The following is a 24,339-nucleotide window of genomic DNA, read 5'->3' on the forward strand; positions in this document are numbered from 1 at the left end:
TCAAATACTAAAGACACACATTTCAAGCAGGCATTCAACAGGCAGACCAGTGTTGGTTGCCACAGATTTTCATCTTTACAGTCGACTGCAACAAAAACTAAATACCCATCAATGCAACTCTGTGACAAGCAGTCTGATAGTGGGATTGTTCGTCCTGATAAATTATTAATGAGGTATCAATAAAAATCCTGTTTTTAAAAAAGAATTATGCATTTTTATTTGGTTCTGATGAGGCAGTTTAGAAATAGATACCAGGTAAGGCACGTATTATTTATAACATGTCAACCAGTGATCTATTTTTGTGAATAAATGTAAAATATCGTATGTATGAAAAGTGTTAACCGTATTAAAGTTTTTAAAACAACTGAGAATAGGCTACACTGCATGACAGTTTTTAAAACTAATTCACACATCTAAGATCCTGACAAACATTTTAGGCTAGCTACGACAAGGCTTTAACTTGCTGGTGAAAAACTGATTAAAATCAAAACAATTACCCTCAACTTTTTGATTTTAAATGGTTATTATTGTTTATGCTTTTAAGACAGAAACAAAACAACTGTAGAAATTATTCTGACCCATGAAATAAAATAACTCCTCACCTTAGATTTATTTGCTCATGGCTTGTTCTATTTAGCTACTTTGTTGTAAATCTTAAATTTTATTAAGAAAAATCTAAGCTTCCAAACATAAGGTTTTCATAGTTGCCCTTGGTGACATCACATAAGGCAAGTGATCATAATCCTGGCAGTTTTGAGGTGTGATTAAGGCCATTTGTATAGTTCTGTCTTTCCTCTCCATTTGCATGTTTTAGTCACTTACCTCTAATAAAAGTGTTCACTTTTATTCTGTACGGCTGCAGCAAATTATTTAAGTGATACGTGAGAACACTGCATGTTTTAAAAAAATACGGCTCATTTTTATGCCTCTTGTGATGTCATCTACCCAAAAACACTGCTCAAAAAATTAAAAAGGACTAAAGGGGGACTAAAAAGGCAACAATAACATGACCCCAAAAAACAGGAATGGTTTTGCAAGTGGAGGCCACAGACATTTTTTTCCTCATCATTTTGTATTTTTTTGACTTTTCTTGAGTAGTGTTGCATTTGACCAGGGTCAGTGTCACTACTGTTAGCATGAGGAGATACTTGGACCCTAGGTTGCAGAGGCAGTCCAACTGCACCAGGATGAAACATCAAAAGGTGTAATTGGCTGAAAGTTTGCTGTCCCCCACATCACAGTCTCAAAAGCATGGAGGAGATTCCAGAAGGCAGGCAGTTACTCTAGGAGAGCTGGACAGGGTCGTCAGAGGTCCTTAACCCATCAGCAGGACTGGTATCTGCTTCCTTGTCCAAGCAGGAAGGATGAGTACCACCAGAGCGCTATCTCCAACAGACTTTGAGGGTGGCCTGAGGCCTCTACATCCTCTAGTAGGACTTGTATTCACTGCTCTGCACCGTGGAGCTCAACTGGCATTAGCCAAAGAACACCAGAATGAGCAAGTTTGGCACTGGTGCTCTGTTCTTTTCACAGATGAGAGCAGGTTCACTCTGAGCTCATGTGACAGTGGTGAATGGGTCTGGAGAAGCTGCGGTGAACGTTATGCTGCATGCAACATTGTTCAGCATGATTGGTTTAGTAGTGGGTCATTGTTGGTCTGGAGAGTCATGCCCATGAGGGATGAACAGACCTGTTCAGGATAAACAATGGCACCCTGACTGTCATTCGGTATCGGAATGAAACCCTTAGACCTATTGTTAGACCCTTCTCTGGTGCAGTGGGTCCTGGGATCTTCCTGGTGCATGATTATACCCAACCTCATGTGGCAAGAGTACGCAGGCAGTTCCTGGAGGATGAAGGAGCTGATCCTATTGACTGGCCTCCATTTTCCCCTGATCTGAATCCAATAGAACATCTCTGGGACATCATGTTTAGGTCCGTCCAACTGCATCAGGTTGCACCTCAGACTGTCAAGGAGCTCAGTGAAACCCTGGGAGGATATACTCCAGGACACCATCCGTCGTCTAATAAGGAGCATGCCCTGACGTTGTCAGGCATGCGTACAATTTGAGTTGCTGCAATGATGTTTTAGCTAATACAACTAGCCTGGCCCATCAGTTTAACTTTCTCGGTTATTTCGGATTAAGCCCTCTTAGTCCCCGAGTTCTTTTAAATCAAGGTTAAAACCCATTTGTTTAGAGATACATTTGACTGTACTGTTTAAACTATTAACCTAAACATCATTACTCTCAGTCTGTAGTCCAAATTTTCTTTTCTTTTCTTTCCTTTATTATGCCACTGCAGTGTACTTTTCTGTTTTCTTTCCTTATCATCATGTAAATCGCTTTTAATTGTCTTGTCACTGAAATGTGCAACGCAAATAACCTTGCCTCTGTGGGTTGATCATTTTCATTTCATTTTCATAATGATAATTTTCAGTATGTGTATCCAGTATGATTCCCCCCCCCAGTTTAGATCTGAAGTGTTTTCAGAATGTTTTCAATTTTTTTTCAGCAGTGTAGCATCAAATCAAGACTTTTCTTCAGTGCGCTGTTGTGAATATATTTAGCGAAATTAAGCAGTGGAAATACATACGTCACTATCCAATAGCAGTTTTTTGTCATTGGACAGCATCTTTAAAAATAATCAAATCTGAGACTTGTGGATATCCGGACAAGCGAGGTGTCCGTGAATGCATCTTAATCCAGCCCAGCCGCTGAGTAGCCATTTTGGTCCCACCTAAAACAGACAGACCCGCTTCACTTTGGGCTGCTGGAGATGGGAGAAACCGACCCTATGGCGAGCGTTGCAGTCATCCGGACCGTTTAAAAGCGACTTCCCAACACCCACTGTTACCATTGGAGGCCATGTTGTTTTAAAACGACTCATTTCTGGGGGAAGAAAAAGGACTGGTGATTTTTGGAAGTGACGACCGACAGCGCCTTTACGTTAGTTTAGTTAGCTTCACTGACTGAAACCCGAACGGACAAACGGACTCCGGTTTGGCTGTCGACTTGAACAAAGGTTACAATAGGAACATGTTACATGTGCAGTTTAAACAGTAAATACAAGTTGTTTGTAATTGTTTTTTGACGATCCGGAATATCTCAGGTGCTCGACTCTAAGACGTCCGGTCTGAGGTGAAAATTGTCACGATCCATGCTGAGCCTGTTTTTCCACAGAGAGCTGCAAAGCAAAGCAATAATAACTATATTTCTTGGCTGTTGGCTTTAAAACGGAGGCTTTTTCGCACCCCAGACGGCTCCTGGTTAAGGAAGACCAATTAAATGATGTCAACAAAAACTCCTTTACCGACGGTCAACGAGAAGGTGACGGAAAGTGTAAGTATAGGAGCTTGTTTATTAGATGTTTTCATGGAATTTCACATATATGCGATTAAAATCAAAGATCCCATGTCTTTTATTGCGTGTGTGCATGATGGCAAATTATTCCACTATGGGAGTTATACTTTGATTGGAAATCGTAAACAAGTTTAACTTCTACGTCAAATCACGTCCTGTACATCTTACATGTGGTTGTAGCTTGTTACTCTAAACTTGACGTTTTTCTTGTCGCCAAATAATTAGTCTTATGAGTAATAACGGTGCACTCCACATATTTAGGCCTAACCACGAACAAAACTAAAGTATTTTGCCTGCTGAGTCTGGCAGGCAACAGTAGTTCCTGTGTTGGCTGTCAATTGGCTGTCGCAGCTATCACCAAAGGGCTTTATCCAATCAGCCCCCGGTTTTGAGCATCCGTGGTCCCGCCCCTTTGTGACAGCTTGAATCTCCCTGTGTGAAGCTAAATTGTCAAGCGCATTGTGACGCAGCTAAATGCGCTTCCGGACAGGAGTTTCAAAATTAAAATTATTTTCTTCCAAACAAATCCACTTATTTAATCATTTATAATGGTGGATTCTCATTTTTGTAAGGAGTAAGATCTCTTAAAATTGGTTCACTGTAAACAAAAAAAATTTGTTTGAAGAAGAACATGTGATTTTAACATTGTTACAGCCACAAATGTCATTGAAATACTCTGGTTTGACTAACAAAAAGTAATGTATACCTGTTAAGTTGAAGGAAATAAGACATGGTTCAAGTCTGGTGTAGATTTATATGGAGCCTTCTTTACTCTCACACCCACCTCTAAATAAAAAGTTTAACCATTCATCTTAAGAAGTCACCTAATTATTGAACAGAGTTCACCTTTGTGTAATTTAATCTCAGTGTAACCCATGTGATCTGTTAATGCATCAGAGGTTTGTTAGAGAACAAACGCTCCAATGAACATTAAGTTGCATCAGATAAATGGAAAGAGTATGGCACACCTCAAAGCTACCAAGAGGCGTGGTAACTCTGGAGGAGATCTGCAGCTCAGGAGGGAGAATCTGTTGATATTATATGTTGATGTTGTCATTATCACACGACAAGGGTGGAAATAAAAGTGCTCTGGTCAGATGAGACCAAAACTTCTTGGTCAACATGCAAAGATGTATGTGTGTCAGGAAGCTTTATTCGCATCACTCTAAACACATATCTCATAGTGGGTCATGGTGGTAGCAGCATCATGCTGTGAGAATATGGTCCTCCAGGGATGATGAAGCTCATCAAAAAATACGTGAGGATGGATGGAGCTTAATACAGAGCAATCTTAAAACATACAGTGTTTAGAAGCTCCAAAAGAGGTTCGCTTTACGGCACAACAGCAACTCTTAACATACAACTAGAGCTACGATGGAATGGGTTAGATCAATGCATTTTCACGTGTTACAATGGCCCAGTCTAAGGGAATCTGTGACACGACTTGAGAATAGATGTTCACAAACGCTTTTCTTCCAGTCTGACTGAGCATGAGCTGTTTCAGTCTTTAGCTGTACAAAGCTGGTAGAGACGTACCCCAAAAGACCTGAAGTCATTGTAATTGCAACAAAAGCTGGTTCTACAAAATATTGACTTGTGGCACAAAAAAAAAAACCAACAATATCAAGCCACACTTTTCAGGTTTTTATATGTAAAAATGTTGGGAAGCATATGTTGATTTTCTTCTGCTTTTCGAAATATGGACTGCTTTAGGTGTTCAATCATGTAAAATCTATTGAAGATTGTCATTTGTAACTTAACCATATGTGTAAAACCTAGTTTTCCTCCTTTTGTAAAAAAAAAAAAACCCCACATATTAACAAAAAAGAAAATCTTTTTTATTTTCTCTTTTTACATGTTTATATTTTAAATGTCTTCATTGAGATCAATTTCCACAAACTTGGCGAAAAAAACTGATTCTGATAAAAGTTTAAGGAGTGTGAATACTTCTTCAGGGTACTTTAATTAACTGAATTTACACACAGTTACTTATACTTTAACTATGTGTAATTCTTTTGAATATTTCATTTCATTACCTGTCAGATAAACAATTTCCACTCACGTTTTCTTAGATTCCAGTTTTCTTTTTTTATACAAAATGATAAAAACAACTGCCGGATTTTTTTTTTTAGAAATGCTAAAGAGTTTTTCCAGCTTATAAAGCCCTTTTTTTCAAAACAGGTTTCTTGCTATTGGAACGGAAAAGTTTGGTTTAGATTTCATGGCAGCATTTCCAAATTCCAAGAAAATCCATATTTTCCAAAACACAGGGAAACGGGAATCTGTTGCGAATGAAACAAAAATAATCATTAGCTGAGAAAATACAGGAAAATGTGACATTTTGGGGAATTCCTAAAGATCTGTTTTTCTTTACTTTGAAATAATTTTCCTGTTGTTGCCTTTCTTAGAAAAAAGCCCAACTAAAACTAAAGGAGATCCATAAAGGTTGACTGTTTTGTTTTATTTCTTTCTCCATTACTGTGGCTGCAAACACAAAACCTCTCCATGTGACCCCATCAGTCTCATGACTCGTCATGGTAGCAGCACAGTCAGCGCAAACAGGGCATACAATTATTGATTCAGTGACAGGAAGCTGTTTCTTTAGCTGGTACTGTGCAATTTCTGCTGTGCCTGTCTTTTGGGTCAACAAAGTGAGCTGTAAGAATTTGAAATTGTCTTTTTAGATGAAGGGAGCATGAAAAAGAAATGTAGGACTCCATGTTCCCAGCATGAATGAGGGAGCCTTTATTTTGAAAGCATGTGGGCCGGTTTCTGGTTTGGGAGGGTCTGCAGCAGGCTTGACTGGGTAGGAGCTTTCTCCTCCTGTGTGGTTAGTGGGGCTCTGAGAGTTAGGAAGATCTGGTATTGTTGGACATTATCAGTGGGACAGAGAGCCGAGACATGACCGGATCCCAGGCAGCCAGGAGGCACCGCAGCTTTGTAAGTAACTTCTTGGAAAGAAAGGAAGGACTTTTACCAAAGGAATGTTTTTGTTTTTCTGTCTCCTACCAGGAAGTCATGAGCTGGAAAATGAAACGGTGCTTTTAAGAAAACACTGTTGTATGGTAGGAGTAGATTTTATTGTAGCTGTAGTCTTAGTTTCCTTCTAATATCCGCTCAGTTGTTTTTCTGTCTGCAGTATTCAACAGTGACCTTATCCTAGTTGATGATATTTTTATCTTCAGTGCTATCACAGTAAGAAGTCCAAAAATATTCCTGTAGTGACTCAAAAAACATCTGGCTCTTTAGTTCAGGGTTAAACTGGCCTTATTTTGGTGTATAGTGCTGCAAAGCTTCAGCATCGAGTTTAGATGTTGTCGCGTTTTGACTTGGGTCATAACTGCAGCTCCTCCGCTGAGTTTTTCTGAACATTTAACTTTGATTTTATGTTGTTTGCTTTTCATGTTTGATCTCCGTGTAGAAAGATGGATTTTTTTGGAAGTTTTCACTGTATTGGTTAAATTCCCAACTTTATCACAGACATGGCGCTGACATTCATCCTGAGAGCTGAGCACACCCAGGTAGTGCTATAAAACGGTGGGAACGTACTTAAAACATTTGGAGGATGGTTTGTCCCCACCTTCTGGGGTGGCCTGAGGCGTTTAATCTGCATTAGTTTAGTAGTCTGAGCTGAAACAAACCAAAGGCTAACTTATACATGGAAATGGCCCTGTTAGAGAAATATCAATTCAGCAAACTGGTTTATTTAAAATGATTAAACTGTTGTTTATCCATTTTGGTTACTGGATACAGGACATGGTGTGGATGTGGAAGCTTTCGGTGTAATGTGGTGTTTGTGTCGATCATTATGGGAATGGATTGTACCCGGAATTTTGTAAAACCAGCGTCGAACATTGTCAGACAACTGAAGGAAAGTGCATGTTCTCTCCCTAATTCATGAAAATGCATTCTATGATAAAACTATAACAAAACACTATCTCATATGCAGTGGTTGAAGTACATGGGCTACGAAATGGTTTTAAAGGTACAAATGAAGAGGCGAACTGACCTGGAGCCCTGACCCTTATTTCCCCTCAGCTCCTTCAGGAGAGAAAGGAAAATTAACACGGTCAAAACTCATTTCCATAGTTGAATAAAAACTCGTCGAAAGCTGTTGTGTTGTGACACTGCCTGTATGGACTACTGTGTGAAAGTGCTGAAGTTCATAATTAAAGTGCAAAAGCAATTCACCCACGTTCCTGAGCCTAAAACAAGGTAGATTGAAAAGTTATTTTATTTTGAGTTGCTAAGCAAGTTGATAATTAAGAGCTAAGAGACAAATTAAGTTTCTGTGTAATGAAGTTATTTATAGGGCTGAAAGAATTAATCATATTGTGATTATTCGATTATTGAAATAATCGTCAACTAGTTTAGTAGTCAAATAACCGTTTACTGCAGTACACAGACTCTAAAGCATGCCATCTGCTAACAGAACAACCCACTCAGAGCAGTAATTCAAAATGGTATAGTAAATACATTTTGCATCCAGGATGAAAAACCTTCATCTGTAAATAACTCTATCCAGAACTCCTCACGTGGGACGGCTTTAGCTTCACCTGGTTCAAAGCCCCTTTTGCTATCTGATTATTAGTCGGTTAATATCTAGGAATGCAACTAACGATTATTTAGCAAATCAATCTGTTGACTATTTGTAATTAAGTTAAACAGTTTTTTTGTTGTCATTCATGGAGGTCTTAAATTTAAATCATGATGGTCACAATGGTCAACTTCTTAAATTACCAAAATATGCAGACAGCTGTGTGTTGTCATGTTCACTCACTTTACTCTGCATTACCTGCTTGATAAAAGCCTGTAGTCTCTCATCTGGGTTAAAATGGTCAGTGTCTGCGCGCTGACACTCAGCTCTAGCTGTATTCTGCTCATCCTCTGTTACTTCTCTCATATCACGTCTCATAGACTATAATTACGCTCATCAAGGGGTCAGTAGCAAACAACTCCACAGACTCCACCGGGGCGACAATGGTAGACGGTAGTTCGTCCTGTAGCTGGTGTGTTGCCGGTTTGAACCCCTGCTCTGTCTATTTGTTTTGTCCTTGGGCACCGACTGTATGGCAGCCTCACTTCTGTCAGCCTGCCCCAGGGCAGCTGACTACAATGTAGCTTACCACTGTCAGTGTGTGATTGGGTGGATGACTGATTGTAGTATAAAGCGCTTTGGGCTCCTTGGACTTGATGAAGCGTTTTACAAGTGCAGGTAGTTCAGGTGACTGAATGTATCCTGATGTTAGATAATTATTAGCAGAGGATATCCTGTTGGCTGCTCACCTGAGAGCCCAATCTATGTTGACCCTGAGTGCTGATTAGAATTTCTATCAGCTGAGAGGGATGTGGTTCCTCAGGATAAATGTTAATAGCAGGGTCTCAGTTTCTGTTTGTGAAGGTAATGGGGTTAGTTTGGTGGAGGTTGAAAAAGATGGGCTGTGTCATTCAGGCGGGGTAGACTCCCTCTGCTGTTAATAAGGGATAGGTCGGGTCATCGATACCGAACAGCATCGACTATCTGTCTGCTCAGTCTTTGCAGTTGTTGGGACACAAAGGGAAGAACTGCCAAAAAATGTTTTTTTTCTTTTCTCCTATGGTCACTCAACCTTGAACTGTGAGTGCTTAATTTTACCTTGTATCATAACAAAGCTCATCGGCTGTCGTTGTATTTTTCTTTTTACTGTTTGACTGTATTCCATAAATGGTGTGAGCTTTTTCTTCTGTTTTATTTCCAGGGAATCTCTTATCCTGGCCTTAAGCAGAACAGGACAGAAAAACAATGGGATTGACATCAAAACAGTTGTCAATGTCAGACTGAGGATATAATCAATTAACAGAACCCTGACCATCATTGTTTGCATATTAATGATTAAAATCCCTGTTATGTTTCTTATGCTATCAGGTGTTCTAGTTGTGGCTCACAGTTCAGCCGTTTTTAGCATTAGTTAGGTGGTAGTGGCTTGTTTACCCAGACTGATTAATTGATTGACCCCTTAACTTTAATTCAGACATGCATGTCTTTCCATTAAAGCGCATTCAACTACACGTGCCACAGGTGGTTTTCATTGGTGTCGGTCTTCTAGGAGCAACCAAGTGACATAGCAGTATCACATTATTAACCCGTGGTTTTAAATTTCAGCGCACAAATGAAAGTGAACTGTGATCAAGGTTTTATTTTTATGTGCTGACAAAATGTTGACTTTAGGCAGGACAGATGATTTTGTCCTGGACCCCTTTAACACATAATGATCTAATGTGAGTAATTTGGACTGTTACCCTAACATTCTGCCTGCTAATTAACAGAAACCAGACCGTACAGTCTGAGGGATAAGTTAAAGAGATGCTGTCCACCTTGTCTGGGCAGCAGCACCTTGTATCTAAGGTGAAGAACTTCTGTTTGAAACTGCGCAAATGACAAAACAAGTAAATTGTAACTCATAAAAGTTCTTTTAGCCCAGAATGCTTTGTCTGGTCCCATACGGTGCCACCAGAATCTGGGACCTATTTAAATGAATACCTTTAATGTTAGAATGCAGTACTTCAGGTGAAGAACATCTGAGGATGGTTAAAAGTGGGTGGGCTATGTAAGGAAATAAAACTCTTAGATGAGTTTTTTTTTATTTTTATTTCTGTGATGGCGTTGATTACTATAGAGCTACACCAATCAGATTTGTATCTGTACAATCTATATTTTTTATCAAACTGTTCTGTTTAAGAAGTACAATGAACAGAATTAAAAATTATTCTTTAAAGCTTTTCTGCTTCCAGCGCTAAATCATTATTTACACAGTGTGTGTGATAGAGCAGTCACGGTAGAACAGGATTTTACTCATTTTAACATTTTAACGTATTAACATTTAGCGTGGTGAGGCATAGTAATTATAAGCAATACTCTGTGTGTGCATTTCCTAGTTAAGTAAAGTGTTGGGCAACACTTTAATATCAACAGACGGAACAACTTCGCTGTGCTTTAGATAGCCTTCCTGTTATCTGCTGAAAGTTCTCTCCTAAAGCCTGAATCAACCACAGTTTCCTTTTAATTAGCCCCTTACACTTCTTGTTCTTCCTTAGACTTCATGTTTAAAACACTCCATGGATTATAAAAAATAGCTGAATTTGAATCTTCTTCACTCAACAACCTACATACCAAAGAAAGTTGTGGTTAGCATGAAATGTTAGTGCTTAGGTATGGTGGGTTCGCTGGTTGGAAATATGTCCGATTTTGGAGTTTCCTACCGACTGGCCATCGATCAGGACTGGGCAAACTAACTCTGGTCATTCAACAATTTCACTAGTAATAGGAGAATCTATCAAAACTGCAATCACTGATTCACACTTCTTGTCTAAGTACTTCAACAGCAAAGTGTCTTACTGAATACCTGATTGGAGATTTAAGTTTATAAAATAAGAACTTTTTTCCCTTTAAACCAAAATAGGTTTGCCAGGAATTTTGGAAAAGTTCATTGGTTATAAAGATTCTTGTTGTTTTATTCCCTTCCTTTCCTGAGTCATGGGTGATGTACAAAGATGCTCCATTGTTAGGATTGAAGAAGCAGCATTTATGTAACGTTATTGTTCTGTCCACAGCACACGTCTCACAGCAACGGGCGGCAAGAGCTCGGCACACGCTCAGGTCGGACCGGCATGCGATCCCGTAGCTCAGATGAGTCGCAGCAGCCCCACGTCGGCAACTACCGGCTGCTCAAGACCATCGGCAAAGGCAACTTCGCCAAAGTTAAACTTGCCCGCCACATCCTCACTGGCAGAGAGGTAAGAGGCAGAGGATAACGTCTTCATTGTAAGAAGTAAACACGGCATGAAACTTCAAAACTCTGAAGACTGAATCTGTTTACCCAGAAAAACTTGGATATATGCCTAAATTGTAACAGCAGTTACATAATAATGGAAAATCTGCTTTAAAGCTGCAGCTGTAGACATGAGAAATGATTGAAATAAGAAATTAAATTAGAAAGTAGAAGATAAATATTTTAGAAGGTAAACGATAATTAAAACTAAATTAGAAGTAGGATATTTGAAATAAATGTTTTTTCTACATTTAAAAGTTATAGAAGAAATTTAAATTTAAATTAAAAATTGCAAAATGAAAAAGTTAAGAATTTAGAAGTACAGAACTTACCTTTTATAAATGAGATGTTATGTTAGAAATATTGAAAATAAATCAAAAATATAGAAATGTAACTACAAATGTAGAAACTATAATAAAAACACCACTGTAAAATCTGTAGCTTTTACCTGTAAAATTATATACCAGAGTAGGTCACTTACAACCACCTAACCACTTAACCTAAGTTTCATTTACGCGGACTTTAAATTGGACAAGATCTTATTTTTGGAATAAAAACATTGAAATCAGGCTGATGAGTGACATCCTTGTCTTGTCTTTTTGCCAAAACACAGAGCAATAAAAAGTCCCAGTAAGCCTTGCTGCGGTGGTCTGTTTGCTTCAGTCCGTGAGTTAATTGGGAAAAACTTGAGCCTTGGGGGGTTCATGTTCTGTCAGGGTCAAACAGGGGTGTTCAACCTCAGATGCTGACCCAGTCTGTATCTTAGGCATAAAGCTGACTCTGTGTCAGATCAAATGGATTTCAGGACGATGTCGGGTCCATCCATTGACACATCCAGGGCTCTAAATCTAGTTGATGCTGTTTTTGAGGCAGGCTGCTGCTGCTGCACATTTAGATTTCAGAATTAACAAAACAAGCATGCAGATTATGAGACCCTTACAGGCCAGTAATGTTTGTAGTCGGCCTCTAAAGTCACAGTTGCTTTGGTTTTCAGAGCCCTTCTTTGTGTCTGTGTGTTGTTTTTAATTACGCGGGTGTTAATCCCACTTTTTTCTTTTTCACACATTTCCACCTCTTCTCTGCTCTTCTGTCCCATTTATCTAAGGTGTGATTTATTTGTTCTCTCCACAGGTGGCAATAAAGATAATAGACAAGACACAGCTGAACCCCAACAGCCTTCAGAAGGTATTGTACTGTCTTCAGTCTCTTCTATCCCAGCTGAGCAGGATCACTTTACTCCGTGTAAACGGTGCAGATAGGGAGCAGATTCTGCTGGGCCAGTATGAAGATATGGTTGCTACATTGTGTGTTTTCTGAACTGTGCAGTTGGGATGACTCTGCTCAATGATGATCAATCTCGCCACTGTGGTCGTCATGACACTAATGTTTCCAACTCGATATCGATACTAAGAAATATACTTGGTACCATTTTCAATATGCTAGCAAAGTATTTGAAGGCACAGTTGGGGGAAAATTATGTTACAGTATGACAATGTTTTAAATTCCTTTTTATTAAGACAAAATCCATAAATAGGGAACAATTCAGCCTTCATTTAGATAAATATATAATAAAAGGTGTCCCTTCCCTGTTTGGTAGACTAGATAACACTTAATTTAGGTGTTTATACCATTTATGGAAACATGTAGATTGGATTCAGACGTGTAGTTATTTTATTATAATGGCTTATCTTTAGTGTGACACTGTGTGCTTCCATTTCTCTGTCAATTTGCTGTTGATGCAATTACATTTTCCTACTGACAGACAAATAAAGGATTATTCTATACTAAAATAAATTGTGTTTTAAAAGAAACATGGATCTGGTGCATAGAAAACACTTTGGATCAGGTCCATGACGATTTCAGCAGCATCCCTGAACAATTTGTCTTCCTGGTAATTTTGCTGAATATTTTCTTCAGTGATCAACTACAGCAGCAGGGTGGGTTGCAGAGGTTTGTTTCGTTGCTTTAGCATTTAGCAGCCGTCTGAGCCGTCAGCTGATGAACGTTTACCTACATTGATTCATAGTGCAGTAGAAAAGAATGTTGCGTTCAGCTTTGTGGAAAATATCTGCTGGGATAAAGTCTGGCTTTTATCACAAACGTTGTTTTTGACCAACAAAGTAAAGGAGGCTTCTTTTAAAATGCCTCGTAGGTTATATCCAACTTACTACTGCCTTCAGAGACTTTCTTCATGGAAATGGTTCTTTTTGTGAAGCAGATACCGAAACAATGGTTTATTCTGGCATTACTCATTTACAAAACATCTTTGGAGTGAACTTTCATGTTTGGTATGTCAGATCATGTTTACCCTCATTTTGTCTTATTCTGGAAGGATGTCTTGTTATACAGATATTGAAACACAGTTCTCACATTTATGTCATTAACCTACTAATTATACAGTCCAAGTTCTGTCCTTTTTATAAATCAAAGTTCTCCAATGGTAAACCAAATTTCACTCAATTACTTTGGTATATAAATGATTATATTTTCTCAATAATAGGCAGCAAGAATAACAAAGCCTAAAAATGTGTCATCTTGTTAAACATTTTAACATGCTTCTTTAATTTGGAGCGTTGGAACGATTTAATCCCCTGGCATTTTGTGTTTATGGTAGCATACCTAGAGCACCGTCATTGGGCAGTCTGTGTCCATGACGCTAATACTTAAACAGGTAGCGTTAGCTTATGTTTTCTGGGAGGATTACTACTTCACTGCTGGAGATACAGGAGCTTTACTGACCTTTTTAAGGTGCCCTCAATCATAAGTTTCCTCGTGTTAGCTTGAAGTGTTACCACATTTAGCATTTTCGTCACTCTGCTTCATGAGGAATGAACACTTTTGTGTTAGCCTCATCGACTAAAGAGCTTAGCAAATGTTTTTATTTGTTACCAGAGTTTAAACTTCCAGCTGCAGCTCAGGGAGGGGTTGGACATATGACGGACCATGCTCATAGCCAATCAGTGAACAGCAGCCTGTTTACGTCACATTACGACCCTGCTCAGACCAAATGGGATGTCTTGATGAGCAGGGACCAAGAAAGCTAGTACCAGACCGGAAAAGCCAGTAATGGCAATGGTCACAAAGCGAACTGAGTGGAGTGGAGCTGGCTAAAGTAGAACCCATGGAAGAGGAGAATTTCACTACCAGCTTCACACATTTGGAGATGGACATTTTTGTCCATTCTTCTTCTTTACAAAATATCTCATGCCTGTTTAGATTGCATGGAGAATGTCTGTTGAGATAAAGTATCAAGTCAAGGATGTTCAGTTGGATTTACATTTGGACTTTGACCTGGCCATTAGAACACATTAATATGCTTTGATCTAAACCAATCCATAGCTGCTCTGTCTGTTTAGGGGTGTCATCCTGCTGGAGGGGGAACCTCTATCCCAGTCTCAAGTCTTCTTGTGGAAACTGTATTTAGCGCCATGCCCATTCCCATCAATTCTGACCCACTTCCCTGTCCATGATGAAAGAAATCATTACCCCAGCATGATGCTGCCATTACCATGTTTCATAGTGGGGATGATGTGTTCAGTTTGAACACTGCTCTGAGAGTCATAACCTAACCCTGTTTTAAACATTTCCATAACCTTCTCCCTGACCTCTCTGCATTGTTCTATGGTCTTCATGATGCTGTTTGTTCACTAATGTTCCCTAACAAACCTCTGAGGGCTTCATAGAACAGCTGGATTTTTCAGAATAAATTGCACATATGTGAAATCTGTGTAATTGGGACTTTTGAGGCAGTTGGTTGCACTATATATTATTTGGGGTATCAGGTTAAAGCAGGCAGAATACCAAAGTAAGCAACACTTTTCAGATTTTTTTTCAGCTCTATCATTTTTTGTCCAGTTTGCAGTTTTTCACTGTTTTGTGTTCGTCTGTAACATAAAATCCCAATAAAATATATTAAAATTTGTGATTGTAATAAAATGTGTCAGAATACTTTTGGAGGTCAGTTGAGCATCTGAGGAAGTAGCTCTACTTTCTAAATGCTGATTTTACACACTGGGATAGTGCTCTTTAGGTAGGCAGTAAATAGCAGTTGATGAGTTAGAAATGAGCTCCATATACTGCATCTCTTGGGGTGTATACTTATTAAGGGAGGTGTGTGTTTTGTTCCATGCCACTTTGACTCCTGGCTCTGAGGTTTTCTGGGAAATCAGAGCAGCATCGATTCTTTTTAAAGCGTCACACGGATGAGAGGCAGAGAGCGCCTGCTGCTGATGTTGGTGTTCAGCTGGCCCCACCTCACAGCGCCGCTGTCTGCTTCTCGTCTCTCTCAGTGGTCGGCTAGTGGTTTTCCATCAGTTTTTCCAAAGCTCCATTGATTGCTGCCTTTGTAGCTCAGGGGCCCAGGGCCTTCGGCGTCTCCTGTGACACCACGCTGACACAAAGACACTGAGTCATGATGCCGCTGTTCACAGAAACACAAAGCGTGAGGCTTTTGTGTCAGTCCTTGTTGTTTTTGGGTTACTGCTTTGTCACCGGCAAGAAAAGAGACCCTTAGTTGTTTATCAGATTATTCTTCACGCTGTTCCACAAAGTGTTTGACTTCTTTTAATGTTTATTTTTAGGAAGCAGGCCATGTTCATGTTCATGTCAAATTTCCATTTATAGGCAAGCTTTCCCTTTTCTTTTTACTTCTCTCCTATTTTTGTTGGGATGAAGGAAATCCAGTCAAGATCAGATTAGTTCCATAGTTAAGGCAGACATCAAACAGTAGGTTTACCAACATTTACTCATGTTTAGGGGGTTTACAAGTAAAACTCACATTGTCAAAGACAATAATAACTGTAGTAAAGTCGAAATTATTTTAAAACATTGGTTAACCCAACAGTTAATATACTAAATTAAAACACTAATGGTTCATGCCGTTCCATGGTTTTGGAAGATGGAATAATTTACCGGAATGCCTTTACAGTTTTTATCTGTCTTAGGTTTATTATCAGTCTTAACCTCAGAATCCATAACTGTTGATCTATGCTAGCTGTTTCCTCTGTTTTCAGTTTTTAAGTTGAGTTTGCACTGATTCAATACATTAACGCTAACACATAAAGGTGTTAGTAATCCCTTTATTCAGTTCTCAACTAAAGGCCAGATTTTACCCCCTACTTGAAAATACAGCTTTAGAGGCTTAGTTAAGATTTTTTGAAGCAAGGATCTGTTAGGTTAATGGTAATAACTCCCTTACATGTAGTAGAAAGTTGTCATCTCACCGTGAGCTTTCAGGAGGTGGTGGATGACCAGCAGTTAGATGTACACCGTTTGTTTTAGCTGGTTTTAATGAAACTATTATCGATAATAACTTCATCACTTAAAAAACCGGAGCTAACCTCAAAATCTTTCATTGCATGGTACTGAATATCCTGAGGTACTTGAATTTATGGTCTGGGTGATGCTTCCACTTGTGATGGCAGGATTGTAAGCCAGCGATCCAGAATCAGCCAACCTAAATAAAACTGGACTCTTTTGTAACTGCACAAATGGTTGAGAGGCTGATAGCAGACAGGAGGCCTTAAATTGCCTTTTCAGCAGTTTAATAATTAAGTATGGTTGCGTTGACACATCTGTCATCGCCAAAGCTCTTGTTGTGATCGCTGTCAAAGGTCAGGGAAGGAATGCAAATCTCACATTTTGATGAAATGTAAACAGAGGAGGCTTAAAGCTTGGAGTCTGTTAGCCTGCACACTTTTAATGAACTTGTTGTTCTTCTCATAGTTTAAAACATCATCTATGGCACCTTGCTCAGCCTAAAACAATGAACCATGCTGTGCTAGGGGTAAAATACTAAGAAAATTAAACTAAAAACCTTTCATCATACATCTACAATTGATAGCATCTTGTTTGTTTAATCCGATATCATGTAGACCCATTACGAGGTTGATTTCTGTTTTTAACCCAGCTGCTTTACAGCAGCGTTATGTAACTTCAGCTGAAACACAATCGTTGTTAGAAATGAATTTCCTAAGCTAAAGTTAGCATGTTGACCCAGTAATGTCTGGGATGCCCTAGTATCTTCTGATGTAAGCTAACATTAGCCAATATGAATGCAGCAGGCAATAGTACACCTATTCAATGTAAATCTGTGCTGCTTTTGACCTACAAATGTTCAACATTTCAAGCCACACAGATATAATTCTAATACTTTTTATGAATAAAAAAATAAGTTGCAAAATTATTTTTTTTAAAGAAGTTGTAGAAAAATGTAAATTGGGCACATTTGTTTTTCAGAAATTGGTCCAAACTCAAAAATTTTTATTTAATATATTAGGATAAAAGAAAATGCAAAATCTAGTAATTTATTAAAAACACAATGTAAAAGCTGCCTTTTTATACAAGACATAACACAGAGGTAATTAATACCAAACGCCTCCCTGCGTGGGAGGTTGAACCTTTTAGGCACATTTAATTCAGCATGTCTTTGACTTCCTGAGGGTCTGGGAACTTTGGACTTCCACTGCCATCCAGATGTATTCAGCCCCCCTTTACCCCTTGTTTTTCACATTTTGTCATGTAACAACCACAAACTTCTATGTATTTTATTGAGATTTAATGTGATGGACTAAAGCATAACACTAGTAGTAGTAGTGCATAACCATGGAAGGAAATAGATACATGGTTCACAATTTTTATTTACAAGCGGTGTGCATACACATTCAGCCTCCTTTCACCTTAAACCCCTAAATTACAGTGCCTTGTGAAAGTACTCGGCCACCTTGAACTGGTCAACCTCTTGTCACATTTCAGGCTTCAAACATAAAGATATAAAATTAAATTTTTTTGGGAAGAATCAACAACAAGTGGGACACAATCGTGAAGTGGAGTGAAATTTATTGGATGTGTCAAACTTGTTTAACAAATAAAAAACTGAAAAGTGGGGCGTGCAATATTATTCGGCTACTTTACTTTCAGTGCAGCAAACTCACTCTAGAAGTTCAGTGAGGATCTCTGAATGATCCAATGTTGTCCCAAATGACTGATGATGATAAATAGAATCCACCTGTGTGTAATCAAGTCTCCGTATAAATGCACCTGCTCTGTGATAGTCTCAGGGTTCTGTTCAAAGCACAGAGAGCATCATGAAGACCAAGGAACACACCAGGCAGGTCCGAGATACTGTTGTGGAGAAGTTCAAAGCCGGATTTGGATACAAAAAGATTTCCCAAACTTTAAACATCCCAAGGAGCACTGCGCAAGCAATCATATTGAAATGGAAGGAGTATCAGACCACTGCAAATCTACCAAGACCCGGCCGTCCCTCTAAACTTTCATCTCGAACCAGGAGAAGACTGATCAGAGATGCAGCCAAGAGGCCCATGATCACTCTGGATGAACTGCAGAGATCTACAGCTGAGGTGGGAGAGTCTGTCCATAGGACAACAATCAGTCGTACTCTGCACAAATCTGGCCTTTATGGAAGAGTGGCAAGAAGAAAGCCATTTCTCAAAGATATCCATAAAAAGTCTTGTTTAAAGTTTGCCACCAGCCACCTGGGAGACACACCAAACATGTGGAAGAAGGTGCTCTGGTCAGATGAAACCATAATCCAACTGGTCAAAATTGATGGGAAGATGGATGGGGCCAAATACAGGACCATTCTGGAAGAAAACCTGTTGGAGTCTGCAAGAGACCTGAGACTGGGACGGAGATTTATCTTCCAACAAGACAATGATCCAAAACATAAAGCCAATTCTACAATGGAATGGTTCACAAATAAACATATCTAGGTGTTGGAATGGCCAAGTCAAAGTCCAGACTTGAATCCAATCGAGAATCTGTGGAAAGAGCTGAAGGCTGCTGTTCACGAACGCTCTCCATCCAACCTCACTGAGCTCCAGCTGTTTTGCAAGGAAGAATGGGCAAGAATTTCAGTCTCTCTATGTGCAAAACTGATGGAGACAAACCCCAAGCGACTTGCAGCTGTAATTGCAGCAAAGGGTGGCGCTACAAAGTATTAACGCAAGGGGACCGAATAATATTGCATGCACCACTTTTCAGTTTTTTATTTGTTAAAAACGTTTGACACATCCAATAAATTTCATTCCACTTCACGATTGTGTCCCACTTGTTGATTCTTCACAAAAAATTAGAATTTTATATCTTTATGTTTGAAGCCTGAAATGTTGCAAGAGGTTGAAAAGTTTAAGGGGGCCGAGTACTTTCGCAAGGCTCTGTAAATCCAGTACAACTAACTGACTTTTAAACTTTTGGCCTATGTGCATGTTGATGTGTGTGGAGAAACCCACAAATCTTCCTGAACACACCATTCCCACGGTGACGCACAGTGGTGGCAGCATCATAATTAGGGGACGCCTTTTATATTTCTGCATAGCAAGGACAGGGCAGCAGGTCCGAGTTAATGGGATGTTGGATGGAGCTAAATACAGGGTCACCCTGGAAGACCTCACAAGTTCAGAGCAGGCAGGTTCATGGTCAGAATGAAATCAAACTGTAGACTGAAATCTAGTTGTGAACCTCTTGCAAGGCTTGAAAATAATCCACAGAAGATAACTGTCCAGTCTGACTAGGTTAGTTATTCTGCAAAGAAGAATGGGCAAAAATGTCCCTGTCTGGATGTAGAAAGCTGGTAGAAACATTCCCCTAAAGGCTTTGAGCTATATTTGCAGCTAAACATGTTCCTACAACACATTGACTCAGTGGGGCCGAAGGCCACACACTTTTCTGATGCATCCTTTTCCTTTCACTGAACTAATTAATGTTGATCTACAGTATCACATAAAATACATTGAAGTTTGTGACTGTAACATGACAAAATGTCCAAAAGGTCAAGGGGTATGAATATTTTAAGAAGAAAATGTATCTGAAACATAATTATCTTGATATGCCAGTCTATACCATCCCTCCAGGAGTTTTTTTAAATATGTCATCAGATTTATAACAGCTGGCATTTTGAACCGAAAAGCTTTAACACAGATGTACTACATGTTACTTTTATCGCTTCATAAATGTATTTATTGTGGAACCATCTAGTTTTATCTGCAAGGCATGAGAAGACCAATCTGTTTTTTTCTTCTTTATGTTAGATCCTCCATAGCGTTGTATGATGGCTGGTTAGCTCAGTGCTGAATTGTCTGGCTGGAAGAAAACCCACTGATCTTGCATAGAGGTTACTTTCTATATCTACACAGAGCAGAGAGCTGGGCTGATTACATATTAAGTGTCCCAAACGTGGTGTGAAAGGGGCTGTTAATTATAGTATATGTTCCTTCAGGCTGATTAGTTTGTCCAGATGAGAGCAGCCACATTTAGGCTTGAGAAGGATTCCAATGATGAGCTGAACTTAAAACCCACTAGTGGAGAATGACCGTCTGTTATGTTATGTCTAACTGAGTTAAACAACATGGGTTTGCTGCAATAAAAAGCAACCACACATCTTCCTTCCTTAGCTAATACTCCAGAGGCTGTAATCTGTTTATAGTGACTCAGCTCAACTTGTAACCTGGTGGAAGGGAGGTTTCCAAAAACACATAAACAAAAACAAAAGCCAGGAAATGATCTAAAGTTTAGCCCACTCAGTCTTGTTCATCAGTTGTACTCGCTGCAGGAAACAGGAACGTGTAGAACAGTTCCTCTAGGTTTATCACTTATGACAGCTGATAGCATCTGGGATTTTAGCTTGGAGCTGTGTGCTGTTTCACCTAAAGGTGCCTTAAATCGATCACTAAATGGATTGTATTTTCAGCCATGCATTGTTGCAGTGGGATGACTGAGTTTCCTGCAGGTTTTTGTCCTTGACCTAGTTTGTCTTTAATGTGGTGACCTTGCCTCATCCTGCTGCGCTTTTCTACAAATGGTATTTACCATGAGTAATACACATGTAAGAGTGTGAATGCTTTCATATGTGGAGTAGGAAGGTATAACCTGTGTTCAGAGCTTTCTAAAGAATGAAATTTGTCACGGGCATAGGAAACAGATCTTTCTGTCTGGCAATCACACTCAGACTAGTTCATTTGTTTGCTTGGCATCCACGCCAAGTTGTTCCTGGAGGCTTTGATGATCAGAGTTCATAATTAAAACCCATTTTCTCCCTGGACCTTTTAAGTAAATCATAGTACAGCTAGTGTTCCCTGGTGGAACTTGCTGTCCTGACTTTAGCCTTGCAGTGCTTTTACACCACAACTTTTTACCGTGCCAGGGGCGGATCATGCCGGTATGAACCCATCCCAGAGCCTGAAACGGACCAGAGAACCATACCCTGGCACGGTTACAACTGCAGGGTTTGACGGGGTTTATCCGGACCCTGGAGCGGTTTGCTGGCAGTGTTATTGCATGCCGGGCCAGCGTACCTAAAGCAGCTAGAGAGGATGTAATGTAAGAGCAGTGCATTTGAGTAGAAGAAGAAGAAGCTGAGGAAAAACAAGGTATTTGCGTGAATCCGGAGATGAAAGAGTTTGAAATTGTCTTGTGGGGCTACGTGGAGTAGTGAAGAGGTGCAGACACACAACTACATTTTAAAACCAAAGTGGTAACAGAACCCCTATGAAACAGACTTTCTTCGTCGCGCTTTTTTTCTTCTTAATCAGCAAAATACTGGAGCAATACTGCCCCCCAGTCTTTTGAAACTCTGACGTTGTCTGGCCCAATTAAAAAAAAAAAACCCGTGTGAAAGCAAACCGGGCCAACCGAAGGTGTGAATTGTCTCACCTTTACCGATCCTTTACTGATTCCTGGATCGGAGCAGCATTATAAATGCGCCTTTAAAGTTCTTTGTGTGGTTTCATTTTTAAGATGGTGAGACTGAAGGTTAGGGTTAGGGAGTTACATTTTACTTGTTTTTCTAAAAACATGGTTCAGACGTTTTAGTCTAAAATACTCTCAATGACATTAAAACTATACAGCCAAACAGCTGCAACATGAGCTGAGATAAAGAGTCTAACTGGTCTGAACCTTCACACCTTCCAGCAACATGAAACTGCAGGTTTTTAACCTGTAAATCTCCACTGCAGTAAAAAATGGCTTGACTCGCTGTCGGCTGTTCCAACAAGACATGACTGTACAAAAAGGGGAAAAATAGGCAACATGAGCTGAAAAACAGGCTTATTAAACCAACATTCTGGACATTTAGTTCACAGTAACCCTGATCCTGTTCTTTCTGGTAACCTAAAGGCTCAAGTTTGATTCAAACTAGCCTTCACAGAACTGAGCAAGCCTTATAATTAACTGTCTGCCCTTTTTATTTGGAAATAATGACAGAGTTCAGCAGTTTTGGAGAGTAAATTAGATCTAACCTTTTTAATAGACAAGATGTTGAACAAGTGATGTTTCCTAGACAACAATGTGAAAATGATGTTTTTTTATTGGAGTCTAAGATGCTTAAAGTCAGAGTGTAGATCATTAGGTAGGAAACTTGCTGCACTCTTTTAGTACAGCGCAGGAGTAAATGTACTGCTGAAGCAAGCTGTTGGACTTGTTTTACCAGACTTTCAGCTCTGACTCACCCTGCTAGATCACTTGGTAACATGGAAGATTTGTCCTGACACTTCACTTTGAAATCACCCCAGATGAAGTGATAAAGTCATTGGTAAAAAAAACTCCCAATCAGCAGCCCAGTCTTCTGGAACATATCAGAACTTCAGTCTTCTTGATTCACTGGTCAAACTGGACTTCGTGTCTGACTAGTATGAATCTACAGTTGATTCATTGACAAAAACAACCTGTAAACACAGCATGCGAGATCCGACCCACAGACTGCTGAGGTCAGTTTGAAAATGTAGAATGTATCACAGATTGCATATTTCACAAAATTTATATCAGACTGTTTGCGTGTGTGCTTTAAGGCAGCCCGATGTTTGAAGCCTCACTGAATATGAAAACAGTCCCCGCTGCTTATCACCATCTGTCAGCCTTTTAGGCAGAGCAGTGCAGGGTTCTGGACAGAAGGTGTCCCAGTACATCTACGAATATGAATCTGTCAATAGACCTCTGCCTGTTGCTGTGGTGCTGCGATTATTTATACCACTCCTGGTGAGGGCTTAGGTAAAGTAGATGAGACAAACACTCAGAAAGGCAGCAGTTTATCATGCAAGCAAGTCAAGTAATCAACAGAGAAAATGTGATTATGGTGCTACCAATGTCTACATGTCAAAAGGTGGGAAATCGCTGGAGTTGCTTTGAATGTGAGTTTATAACTACCTAGAGGTGCATCATCTAAATAAATTCGAATACAATCCACGCTGATTTATTTTAGTAACTTAAATAAAGTTTCTCAGAACGTTAGAATATTACATTCCTGTTTGATGGGCCTACAGAGAAGTATCCACTGTACAGTAAATTCAATCAGTATGTGGTCGGATCATTTGGCATGAATTACTTCAGCAGTGCAGTGTAGCATGGAGGATGTTACCTGTGGCTCAGCTGATGTATTAAGGAAGCTGGTCTGTATTGGCTCTGGTGTCTCTATTCTTCTATTCGACAAAAGCCCATAGAGTCCCTGTGATGTTCAGGCCAGCATCCTTGCCAGTCAACCAGTGATACTGTGGCCATTAAAGCAGGTATTAGAACTTTTGACAGTGTTGGCAGGTAGCAAGTTCTGCTAGAAAATAAAATCAACATCTCAATAAAGCTGAAGTTTGTTTTCTGTGGTGTCTTAATGTTTAGAGACTTCATTATTGATGCAATTAATCATTTTTACTGAGGCATGCTAATGTGAACAAGCAACATAGTTGAGTCTCTCAGAGCAGCAATGGTATTTACAGCATGGTCCTAAACTCTGTTCTTTATGACTACAAATCTAACTGGACGGTGCTGAGAATAATTATTGTCCTTTGTTGTTTGGTAACATAGCCTTTAGCCAGCCAGTTAGAACCACAACACTGATTTCTTAACTCTGTATCAGCTCACCCCTCTTTCCTCTCTATTTTCATGTTCGTTTCAAGGAAAAAATAAAGATGATTTACATTTGTTAAGACAGTTTGTGGGACATCTCTGAGCTAAAACTTAACAGTGTAAGCGGAGGGATGCCGTTCCATGTGTATTAAGTCTTCTAAAACTCGTTAGCACAACATAATGGCTGATGTCCAATAAAAGCAGACAAGCAGGCATAATAAAGAAATAAACTGTTTTTAAGGATGGTAATGGAAAGAAACACCACCCCTCCATCAAGCTAGCAGCACAGGGTGCCTCCTCCAGCGACATCATTTTCA

General features: G+C 39.5%; 1 protein-coding gene across 28 annotated transcripts in view; it reads left to right on the forward strand.

The window, feature by feature from the left end:
• Positions 1-2,689: 2,689 nt before the first annotated feature.
• mark3a (MAP/microtubule affinity-regulating kinase 3a) overlaps positions 2,690-24,339 on the forward strand; it is a 58,779-nt gene continuing 37,129 nt past the window's right edge. For 5 of the 28 annotated variants that reach the window (XM_047393160.1, XM_047393166.1, XM_047393165.1 and 2 more), the window contains exons 1-3: positions 2,691-3,341; positions 10,953-11,135; positions 12,302-12,355. In XM_047393160.1, the coding sequence (XP_047249116.1) occupies positions 3,288-3,341; positions 10,953-11,135; positions 12,302-12,355 (291 nt within the window). In that variant the 5' untranslated portion in view covers positions 2,691-3,287. Of the gene's footprint in view, positions 3,342-6,165; positions 6,303-10,952; positions 11,136-12,301; positions 12,356-24,339 lie in introns of those variants that run through there. The other 23 variants (XM_047393141.1, XM_047393148.1, XM_047393147.1 and 20 more) reach the window with 12 other exon arrangements.

This window comes from Girardinichthys multiradiatus, chromosome 19 (assembly GCF_021462225.1).
Source record: "Girardinichthys multiradiatus isolate DD_20200921_A chromosome 19, DD_fGirMul_XY1, whole genome shotgun sequence".
Taxonomy (NCBI): domain Eukaryota; kingdom Metazoa; phylum Chordata; class Actinopteri; order Cyprinodontiformes; family Goodeidae; genus Girardinichthys; species Girardinichthys multiradiatus.